The sequence below is a fragment of the Tamandua tetradactyla genome, chromosome 2 (genome assembly GCF_023851605.1).
Source record: "Tamandua tetradactyla isolate mTamTet1 chromosome 2, mTamTet1.pri, whole genome shotgun sequence".
In the NCBI taxonomy this organism is placed as follows: domain Eukaryota; kingdom Metazoa; phylum Chordata; class Mammalia; order Pilosa; family Myrmecophagidae; genus Tamandua; species Tamandua tetradactyla.
Window position 1 is genome coordinate 29,286,311 of NC_135328.1, and position 12,179 is coordinate 29,298,489.

The following is a 12,179-nucleotide window of genomic DNA, read 5'->3' on the forward strand; positions in this document are numbered from 1 at the left end:
GAGTCCTTGAATCACCCAAAGTCGATCACTACATGAAGGTGGTATTGTAGCAGTTCAGTCAAACTCCCTGGGTTCTAACAGCTCCACCCCTTATTACCCATGAGAACTTGGTTCTTATGTGTTCTAAATCTACATTCTTAATCTTGGTTTCCTCAGCTATAAAGTAGGCAAAATAATAGTACCAACTTGAGTGGTTATCATAATTACATGCATAATGTAAGTTGAGCCCTCAGTATACTACTGGACACATAGTGGGCAAAAAGCAAGTATGGACATTATTCTTTCCAGAACCTTATACGAACACTGAATCTGAGCTCCAGATGGAATCCAAGAGAACATAAGAGGACACTAAAGTCTAGATATGGGCAGTGAGGGCCAAATGCTTTTCAGGTTGCCAGTGTTACTCAGGAGCCTTGAGAGCAGTGCTTCAGGTTACTTAAGCAGAATACTCAGTAGTGAGATCATCACTCTGGTGCACAGCCAGAGTGATGAATGCCCAAGGGACTAGACGTCCTGAGCTGGGCTAGGATAAGGAAGGCCCTGAATTCTGGATCAAAACACCCTTGGGACATTAACCTATTGTGAAGGCCAACTGCCTCCTATTTTTTGCAGATGAGGAATCCTATCCAAGAACATATATGAAAACTGTTCTTCATTTTACTCAGTGAACAAGAGGGGTACTTGATCTTGGAGCTTGGTCCTACAGGTGTAGTACTGGAGCTTGGTCCTACAGGTGCAGTACAAAGTGATTCTGCTCTTTGGATGGGTTTTTACAAACTTGTCTGTTGGAATAATTTCATTTATTAGATCTATGCTTTAAAGCTTCTCTTTTTTATAAATTCATTCACACAAAAAGGGGAATTTGACCAGGATCTGGCAGAATAGTATAAGAAAGTCTATTGGAGCCAGTTTATGCATGCAATGATACATGATCATTATAGTTATCATGTATCTGAGGCCTATAATGTGTTAGTAAGGTTCTAAATGGTTTATTACCTTCCTAAACCCTCAGAGTTGATGCCTCATTACATATAAGCCTGGCCACACCATAGGCTATGCAGGAGCTCCATGCTTGGTCTAAGCTGATGTGTATAGAGGGAGCCAGAGGGAAGATTTTAGCCCCGCAGAGATTTCTGAGTGTCAGTTTGAGAGAGTTTGTATTTGGGGGCGGGGGAGGGAATAGCTATATGAATCCTGTTATGGATAACAATAGTCAGATAAGACCCGATAACATCTCTGTGGCATTTAACAGTTCATAATGAATTATATACAGCTTCAACCACAACCTCTGATTGAGCTTAGTCTACCGCCACATTTGCTTATGCCCCCAGGCAAAACTTTTTCAGGCATGTCTTCATTCCAGTCTAGGTGGGCCGACTGTGATCTGAGCGTGATGGGTAGACATCAAGTCCACAGAACTCTGCTTCTTACTTAGGAGTGGGGTTTGAATCCCTAACAGAGCTGTTTCCAAATCCACATACGAGGGTCTCACAGTAGACCCCATTGCGTGCTGTGTTTCTCCGAAGTGCGGGGGCCACTTGATGGGGTGGGGAAGAAGCCTTGGAAGCTCTCCTTCTGACACAAGCATCCCTCCTCTGAAAGGGTCCCACATATTGGCCCACACTGGAGACGTATTTATGAGTGGGCCTTTCACAGCACTTGTCCAGGTTGGAGAGACTGATACACCTTAAACAACATAGCTGCAGATGGAATTTGAACCAGAACTCAGGTCTCCTGAACCCCAATTAAACGTCTTTTTAAGTGCATTGTTCTCCCTCTGCTCCTGTGAAAAGAAAACACCTCCAGGAGAGGAACACATTAAGTCATTCGGGGCTTAAGGAGTTACCTACCTTTCATTTTCCCCAGAGTCCCGCTGCTGGAGACTGTGCTCTGAAAATGCCACTCATTTTCATATCACCATAATTGGCTCGCGTTGAGGCCTCTCCTTCCCCTTGTACTGAACAGACTCCTCCTTATCCTTCAAGCCCAGCCCAACTGTCACCTCTTCCCAGAAGCTGCCGACGCCCAACGCCATCTCTTGCCCATCCCCCTGCCAATAGAGTCCTCTTTCATCTGCTTTTTTCTGTATCACTATGCCTTTCCATAAATATTAACCAGAGCATTTCTCACCATAATTCCTTTAGCTTTGCACGTATGTAACTACTTCCTCTGTGAGCCCCTCGAGGACACTGTCTATACTCCGTATCCCCAGGATGGGTCTAGTGCCAGCATAAAACCACCCCGCAGTCAAGCACTGAGTGCTGGATGAGTAGAGAATCAGGTGAGAGCAAGAAAGACTTCCAGGAGATGAAACCCAACAATGAGTGCTGGGTGCTAAGAAGTTGGAAGTGGGGGAGAAGGAGGGAGAAAAGAGGGTGAGAACGCATTAGAAAAAAATGGGAAAGATCTCCTTTTTGTCTTAATCTATCTCACAATTTTGCTAGGACTAGTTTTGAGCATATCCTGTAGAAAGAGGAGAAAAAAACGTTTTCAATTTCAATACAATTCTGAAATGTGTGGTTCTAAGTGAAAAATATAGACTCCCTTTCTTCCCTCAGGGTTTAAAGCCGAAACTTTCTTTGCATTAGAATTTTTTTTCGATTTGTTCATTGTGGATGAAAGAACTAGGCAAAAGAGTTTATTGTGGTTAAAGAACATTCTATCTTCACTGGGAGGAAGTGATCCAGTGAATCTGGATGCAAAGGTTTCTTTGCATTTTCTCCTTAATGCAGACTTTGAGAGGTGAGACGATTGTGTCTGGGGCCAGCAGGCTGGAGCAGATGGTGCTGAGTTGTACCAGGGTGTGTGGAAGAAAGCAAGGGCTCTCAGGAAAGACGGTGGCCGGCCTCACTGGGGACAGGGCACCACACTGCAGTAAAGCAGACTGCTGCCTTACAGGGCAAAGGGCTTTTACTGCAGAGCTGCAGTAGGACCCTGGTGGTTGAGACAAGGCCCCAAACGGCTTAAAAAACATTTCATAGCAGTTCTCACAAAAAGAATGGCCTGAGTAGTCTCCTGACTCTCCTAGTTCATGGTGGTCTTGGACAAGTTAGCCTCGGAGTCTATTTCCTTGTATATGAATTGATGATGGTAAAAAAACTTTAAGGGCTGTCGTGAGTGTAAGACATGAAGCAGAGAGTGTGTGGTGCAGAGATCTGGACAAATTGTAGTTGTGTTTTTTTCAGAGATTTGGACACTACTTTTGGAAGTACATATTGAGATATATCACTCTAAACTTCTCTAAATAGCTCTCGTGTAAAATGAGGACAACAGCCGAGATGGTTTGAAATTGCTCGGCACCATACTTTGTCAATCAGTGTGAGTGACTGGTAGAACTGAAACATGGCGCTGCTGTAGCTCAACTGTACCACTTTTCTTAAATTCTGAACGTCCAGCTTTGGCATAAAACAGTCTGGTGTATTAGACAGTACAGACCTTCTGGACAACCTTGGGCAAGTCACTTAACCTTGGGCAAGTCACTTAATTTCTTTGTGTTTATTTTCTCTTCTTTAGGAAAGCAAGGATAAACATAGCACCTCCCTTATAGGTGGCTATTGTGCATCTATTCTAACTCCATTGGAGTTCAGTGATGTCATGTTGGTGGCTTGAAACCCACCAAATATTTACACCAGGGAAACTGGCAAATACCACAAGCCCTCTGTGATGGTTGGAAGCTGTATATACCCCAGGCTAGATCATGTTCTTAAAGCTAATCCATTCCTGCAGGTATAGACCTATTGTAGATGGGACCTTTTTTAGTGTGTGAAATATAACATATATACAAAAAAGTGATAAGTTTCAGAGTACATTTTAACATGATCAGATTTATAGATCAGATTTCAAAGTTTGGTATGGGTTACAGTTCCGCAATGTCAGGTTTTTCCTTCTAGCTGCTCCAAGATATTGGAGACTAAAAAGAAATATCAATATAATAATACAATGGTCATATTCATTTGTTAAATCCTAACTTCTTTTTTATAATTCCTCCTTCTCCTTTAATCCTTCTTCCACGCTTCTCAGGTATTTGGGCAATGACCTTTCTAACGTCTTCATGTTGAAAAGGGTATCAACGTTATGGGGTAGGGGGATACAATTGACTGACCCTCTTGGAGAGACTGGTAACTCTGGGTTTTAGGACTTATCTGGCCTAGGAACTATCTGGAGGTTTTAGATTTCTGAGAAATAAGCTTAGTAAGTGAAACTTTTTATAGAGTCTCAGATAGGGCCTTGGGTATTCTTTAAGGTTTACTGGAATACTGTTGATTGGGGCTTGGCATATATATCTAGCTGAAGCTTGCGTAACAGTAACCTCTAGAATAGCTCCTTGATACTATTTTAAATCTCTCAGCCACTGATACCTTATTTTATTACATTTCTTTTCTCCCTTTTGGTCAGGGAGGCATTGCTGATCCCATAGTGCCAGGGCCAGGCTCCTCCCTGGGAGTCATGTCCCATGTTGCCAGAGAGACGTACACCCCTAGGCGTGATGCCCCATGTAGCAGGGTGGGTAGTGATTTTGCTTAGAATTGGGCTTAGAGAGAGAGAGAGAGGCCACATCTGAGCAACAAAGGAGGTTCTCTGGAAGCGACTCAGGCATAATTATAGGTAGGCTTAGTTTCTCTGTTACAGAAATAAGTTTCATAAGAGCAAGCCTCAAGGTCAAGGGTTTCACCTATTAACTTGGGAGTCCCTAGTGTTTAAGAGAGTATCACACGTTTCCCAGGTGGGAAAGTTTGATAGTTTCATATTTTCTCTTCCGTCCCTCAAGCAACTGTGCCAGTACTTTTAAATTATCTGCCCAACATACTCTGGAATATATCTGAGTATTACATCAAGCTATACGGAAGTGCAAGACCTCATTCCCAATTCTAGGTCCCATGTGTTTTGTCCAGACAGATTGTTAGATTGTGTGCTGCAGAAAATTTAGATTTTGGACAATATAAGCCTCTCCTCCTTTAGTCTCATACAGTAGGGGAAGTTCTAAAAGATAGACAATATCATCCTTTACCCTGTATTCTGATTTACCTTACTTCCAACTGGATTAGCTTTGTTCTTATCGCTAATCAAAGTCTTTTCTCTTTTTAGGCTTCTTAAACAGTTGCTCTAATGTAGGAATGCTGACTTTCAGAGCTGCAGGGCTCCTACTCTGAGTCTTAGGTGTCACACAGGTACCCAAAGTTCCAGGAAAATACCAGCTTATACACATACAGCAGAGCATCTCAGCCTTTGGAAACAGCACTTGGGAATACACGTGACTGCTGTAGGAATTTACAGCCTCGGTGGGTGGGACCTTTGATTAGGTTATTTCAGTTGAGGCATGCCCCAGGTGAATCTTAATCCTTTTACTGGAGTCCTTTAAAAGAAGCAATAAGATTAGGGAAGTGTAACTTTACATTTTTTTGATGTGTTACAAAACCAGCCATGCTGTAAAATAAATTTTTTACTTTTGGTAAATATTTGCAAATGAATAATTAATTTATTAGTGTAAACAACAAATACTAAGTTGTGTCTGTATTATTCATCCACTTTCTTCTTCCTCCAAAGTGAAATGTTCCATTTTTCTGGTATCCCAAGCTTATCAAGCTGGTATCTAAGCAATGTTAGACTTTTTATCTTTTCTTTTAGTTCCATGTATTATGGAACAGTCAGTTGAGCGAATCATAAATAATTGTCAACTCAGGGTTGAACTCTCTGCCTATGGATGTAACTGCTAAAAAATTTCTGAAATATATGAATATATTAGAAATATATAGGTAAAGAATAGGTAGTTTTTTTAAGGTTTAATTTAAAAAAACTTATCCATAAATATTGGGGTACCATGAAATCAAAATATTTACTGTGATTACTTTCTAATTTGTATTTTTTTTACTTCTGTTTAAACTGAAAGAATAGTCTGAAAAGGCTGTACAATAAAGAAATATATAATTAAAAAAAAAAAAAGAGGCTCGAATTCAGAGAAGCACATAGAGAAGTTGAGAGAGAATAACCAGATAGGCTGAGAGAGAAAAGCCAAGGAAAGCTGACAGAGAAGGGCACAGAAACAGAGAGAAACCACAGAAATGGAGAGGAAGCCATTGAGCCAGAAGCTGAAGCAACAAAATCCAGGAGAGAAGGGAGGAGACCAGCAGACAATAGCAGGTCTTCAGGAAGAAAGCATTGCCTTGATTTGGACATTTTCACAGCCTCAGAACTAAGTTTGTAAGTTAATAAATCCCCATTGCAAAAGCCCACCCATTTCTGGTATATTGCATTTTTGTCATTTTTAGCAAACTAAAACACCCTCCCACAGAGTCATATGTAAAACATTTACCAGCACACTGCCACTTAGAGCCTGTTGCAAAGGTTAAATGAAGTGATGGATGCAAAGTGCTTAGCATATTGCCTGGTACCTATGAAGTGTTTTATATATATGTAACCAAAGCTGTATATGTGTACTTTTGTCAGACAACTTTCACTTTCAATTGTTACTTTATTTAAAAAGTTTGTTTTTATAGGGGACAATATTTTTAGTCTTCCTAGCCTTTGCTTTTCCAGGACTTCTTCCTGCCCCCATCACATCCCTAATAGAAGGAGCAAAATTGTTTTTAGGCTGTGATCGCTGTCCCTGGCTAGAGTATTTCCTGTGTCTGATTGTGTCTTGAATAGAGGGGATGATAGATGGTTGGGAATTACTGGCAGGGGCCACTTTTCAGTGCAAGGACTGGGGGGAAAAGAACAGCCATCTGTAGCAACAGAAAGGATGATTCAGATGAAAAGAGAAAAGCAGAGGGCAGAGACAGAGACAGAGACAGGGCTCCCTAGGTTCCCCATTGCCCTTCTCTCCCTGGTTCTAATACCCTGTGAAGGCTCACTGTAGCTGTGCCTTGGGATTCCATGAATCAACTTTTTTTTTTTAAGTGAAGAATACACATATGCATTTGTGTATAAGTAAACATATACACATAGATCACATATATAACTACACGTATGTCTACATCTGTATAAAAATGTTTAGAAGAATATACCGCCCTAATAGTGAGTGCCTCTAGCAAAGGGAGATAGCTATTTGCTACATTATATGCTTTTATATATTTTTTCCTTCTTTTAAAATAACAGCACATGTTAATTTTAGAATTTAAGAAGGATTTAAAAAAAATCAAACATAGTCTTCTTGGACTAGTTTTATGCCTCCTTCTCCTTAGGACCCTGCTGCCAGAGAATGTGCCCTCACCCCTCCCGGGGGGCCGGAGAGGTCTGGGATTCTGACCTTGGGTGCTGTGGAGGGAGCCGGGCGCTCCGCTTGCTGGATGGGGCCCCTCTGATTTCAGTTGCTGTCTGAGGCAGTTGGGACACTGGCCTGAAAATCAGGAGGCTGGGTAGTAGTCCTTTTTTTTTTTTTTGCATTGATCATCACAATTGACCATTCTCCCTCCCCCCTTTTTTTTGTGAAAAATAACATTTATACAAAAAAAAAGCAAAAAATTTCAAAGCACATTGCAATAATTAGTTGTAGAAAGATTTCAGAGTTCCAGGAATCAACTTATATCTCAAGTGCCTGTAACAGTGCTTGGCACAGAGTAGGTGCTCAGTCAATGTTTGCTGAATGAATACTAGATGCTCTTTATGCTCAAGCAAGCTTGTGCCAATTTCCTCTGCTTCGCAGCCCGAAGCATTCTAACAAAGCACAAGAATCCTTTGCTTTGTCAAAAGCTCAGTCTAGGGAGTATTTGGAGACCTTGCCTTTCACCTGGTGGCAGCCCCATGGAGGCGACACCGATCAGGAAAAGCCATCTTCTCTGGGCTACGCCTTAGCATCTGAGCTGTGATAGTTGTTTTTGCTTTTGTTTTTTTTTCTAACATTGTTGGTACTTAAAGGCCTGTTTTTTGTGTGCATGTGGGATTTTTTTGTTCATTTATTTATAGAAAAATTTTAGAAAGGCAGTGGGAAAGAGAAACATGACCCAGTTAAAAAAAGAAAGTGATGTCCTGAAGACGCATTTTGTAATACCACCACTGACTCAGTTGGGGAGAGGCCTTCATGTGTTTAGAATGCACCAGGGCAAAAGGACATGTATTTGTTCCTTGATCAGAATGAAGAGATTGCCATTTTTGGCAATCTCTAGAAATCCTTCTTGACAACCTGGTGTTAATTAAGGGCCAAATTGTGATGTTCATTCAAACATTGCCCAAGGAATGTGCTCAGAGCAAGTAGAAACCCCAAGTTGGAGAATGGAAATGGCACAATCTCTGCTATTTCAACAGTTTTAGGCAATTTTATGGTGAGATTTCAGTATGGAATTTAACCCGCAAAGTCTTAGGGGAAGAGAGAGAGAGAGGAATAGAATATTTCAATACTTGCAGGAAATAAAAACACAAACACATTCACTGTGACCTTCTAAGATTTTACAAATGTGTTTTTCCTTGGAGTTAACTTTACATTAGTTCCCGAATCTTTGCTTCCAACTTTTCAACATCTGCTCCACAAAATTCAAAAACCTGTTCACAAATACATAAAGGTGAGATATCTGTTGGTTCAGGTATTGCAAAGATATTGAGGCTTTGAGGAGTTTTGGTTCAAACTGTAAAATTACTTCTTGTTTCCATTGTCTGCAAGATACTTTAAATATAAATATACATTAAACACTAAGCATGCTTCATAAAATTCATGGTATTTTCATTATTTGAGTCAGTTTCAAAATTGTTTATGCATGGTAGTTTCTTGCCAGGTTGCTATAATTCCCCATAATATTCCTCTAAACTAAGATTTAAAGCATGTAGGGGTGAAGAAACCCAATCTCTGAAACTTCTCAGATCTTTTACATATTAGAATTGAAAGCTTGTTAATTCATATACATGATTTCCTAAAATCAAATGACACGTGATTTCCCATTCCTTGGGTTCTGCCGAGGTAACAGTGCAATTGATTCTAATGAGTACAATGTTCAAATTTTAACATCTCAGAATCAGGATACTTTTTATAGTGGATGGTATGTTATATTTTAATTAGAATTTTTTCTTAGTAGTATATAATGTAACAGTGTTTCTTTTAAATAGTATCTTATATTTGAAGAAATATGGACATTAAGGACCCTTGTTTTTCCTGATCCTTTTAGTACCAATTGTATTAGGTGGTTGGAGAGAAGGAAGTGAGTGGGTATGCTGAGGCTGGGGCTGGGTGAAATTTTGAGTTTCCAATGGAGGAGATGTCAGCAGCCAGGAATGGCGTTAGGACTTTGGGGGAAAGGACGGGCATGTCTAGGACTGACTTCAGTGCTCAGTGTGCTGGAAAGAAGAAACTATCCCCATAACTCATGGCTCCACTTCCCCAGGCAGCAGTGTTCAGCATCTGAGTTCTGACTATGGGCATCATGGTTCATTCTATTCCTTGAAAGTAAACACCAGAATTGAGACTCCATCGTCATCCCATTTCACTTACCTCTTGGGCCATGAATCCACTTCTACAACAGCAAATCGTTCTTTTGATTCTCGACAATAGGGTTACCTAAGTGTGGATGCAGAATTGCATGATTTATCTGGGTTGCTTGGTCTGAAACCATCTCTTTTACAAATAGTTCTCTTGGCCTTGGACCTGCAAAAGCTTCTCTTTCCTTGGTGCTAGGTGGGATCTGGGACATGAAGGGGGCTTCCTAATCCTCTGGGAAATCTGAGACTAGAGCAGGTACCATAATAAGAACTCCCACCAGGAACAAAGGGAAGACTTGGATACATGCCTGACAAGACTTCGCACAAATCTTAAGTATATAAAGAAAGCACACCTGTGTAACCACACCCAGATCAAAATATAGACCTTTACCGGTACCCAGACATTACCCTCCCAGGCACTGCCTTATTCCCAAAGGTAACCCTTACTCTGCATTCTTCACCATATATTAGTTTTGCCTGTTTTTAAGCTTTTATAAATGAAATTCTTTAAGATGTATTCTTCTGTGTTGGGCTTCCTTCACTCAGCATTATGCTTATGAGATTTAGCTGTGAAGCAGCGGTATTTTCATTTTCATTGTTGTGTAGTAGTCCGCTGCATGAATATAACACAATTTCATTTATTCATCTTGGCAGTGACAATAGTGCTATTAGGAATGCTCTTATCCACATCTTTGGCTACTTATCCATACTTGTTTCTGCCCAAATTTAGGTAGGGTGTCTGCCTAAAAAGGGGCCTGCTAGGTTCAGCTTTGTTAAATACTACCCAATAATTTTCAAATTGATGGTGTATTAGTTAGGGTTCTCTAGAGAAACAGAACCAACAGGAAACACTTGCAAATATAAAATTTATGAAAGTGTCTCATGTGACCGTAGGAACTCAGAGTCCAAAATCCACAGGGCAGGCTGCGAAGCCGATGACTCCAATGGATGGCCTGGACGAACTCCACAGGAGAGGCTCACCAGCCAAAGCAGGAATGCAACCTGTCTCCTCTGAGTCCTCCTTAAAAGGCTTCCCATGATTACATTTAGCATCACTAATTGCAGAAGACACTCCCCTTTGGCTGATTACAAATGGAATCAGCTGTGGATGTAGCTGACGTGATCATGACCTAATCCTATGAAATGTCCTCATTGCAACAGACAGGCCAGCGCTTGCCCAATCAGATGAACAGGTACCACAACTTGGCCAAGTCGACATGTCCCTAACCGTGACAGATGGTATCAATTTTTTGTACTCCACTGGCATAGGTTAAATGTTCTGGTTGTGCGTTGCCAGTATTTTCATGTTAGCCATTCTGGTGGGATATATAACGCTTACATCAAATTTATCACCTAATTCCATGGATTTTATCATGTCGACTCTTACCTGGAGATGGCAACAGCTATATCACTTGTCTTTCTCTGTGTCCAGTTTTGTGCCCCTTAGATTCCTTCTCCTCTCTGAAGACGAGACTGCTCTAAACATAGATCCAGTCATGCCACCCTTGTTTTTAAAACTCTTCAACATTTCTTCATTACCATAAAATCCAGGCTTCCTATAAGGTTTCTTGATTTTGCCATCTTCCTTCTTTTGCCCCTACATACCATAAACTTTGAGCTCCAGCAACACTGTAGAGTTGAAGCCACTGATTCATTGATTCATGCAACAAATAGTTATTGAATGCCCAGGATGAGTCAGATATATTGTGACCAAAACAGGCAAAATTTCCACCCTCGCAGCGTTCATTTCTAGTGACAATTTTACATTCTTCTTGTATTATTATTCAAATAATTCCTGATATATATTCCCAGGCTGTTTTTTAACTCTGTCCTTCTTCCCATATTTGTTTACTTGCCTACTCTTAACCATCCTCCAAAATTTAGCTTATGAAGCCTTCCTTGAACTTTTTCTCTATGATCCCATAGTTCCCTGTGAATTCCGCTATTAAATCCTTGATTTTGTCACCTATCTTTCCACACTAGACTGAGGACAGGGACTGTACCTTTTCATTTTTCTCTTTGTATTTGTACTATCTAGCTCAGAACTTTACACATAGTAAGGTGCTTTATCAATGATTTTAGGTCAGAAGTGAGTTGAGCTACACTGATTTTTGGTCAGTGATTCTCAGTAGCAAGTTAAATCTCATGGATTAGATGTAACCTGGTGCCTCTTTCTTTGTCCAGTTTGCCAAAGATAAATGTTACATTTGTATTCCCTGCCTAGGACTGAGCTTTGCAGGCTGCAGCTCATTAAATGTAGCTAATGAAGGAGGAGCAGTTTACTGACAAGAGCTGATCCACAAAGTAGCTTTCTTTTGAAGAGACTGTTGGAAGGCAACCAGCGCATAATTTCTGCCCAAAGCACTTCCTTGTTCCTGAATGCTTGGCTGTGCCTCCCAAAGGCATGCTCCATTCTGAAGCATTAGAAAGCAATGTTGACTTCGTCTTCTCAAGGTCTTTTCACCCTCTGCTGCTGCCCTTGTAGTGACATTGATGAAAAGGATAAACTCCAGTTTGCTGAGACCAGTGGGGCATGTGGTGTTCACCTATGGAAAACATAACCACTTCTGCCTAACAGTTTAAAAAAAGTTATTAGAAACATTTTTAAATATGCAAAAAAAGAGAGAGAAAATAATAATAAAGTGAACACCCATTTACCCATCACCTAGCTTCAACTAGAGGCAGTTTTTGATGCCAAAGACATTCAATTACCCACAAAACATCTGTTATATTACTGTTACTGAGAAATGCAAAGGGCCAGGAGACAGTGGCCTCTT

At 40.7% G+C, this 12,179-nt stretch overlaps 1 protein-coding gene across 2 annotated transcripts in view; it reads right to left on the reverse strand.

Moving 5' to 3' along the window:
- Positions 1–8,360: 8,360 nt before the first annotated feature.
- LOC143659492 (thioredoxin domain-containing protein 8-like) overlaps positions 8,361–12,179 on the reverse strand; it is a 30,124-nt gene continuing 26,305 nt past the window's right edge. Inside the window, exons 4-5 of one of the 2 annotated variants that reach the window (XM_077132522.1) lie at positions 9,416–9,481; positions 8,361–8,475 (exon numbers count right to left, since the gene is read on the reverse strand). In XM_077132522.1, coding sequence (XP_076988637.1) covers positions 8,413–8,475; positions 9,416–9,481 — 129 coding nt within the window. In that variant the 3' untranslated portion in view covers positions 8,361–8,412. The other variant, XM_077132530.1, reaches the window with a different exon arrangement.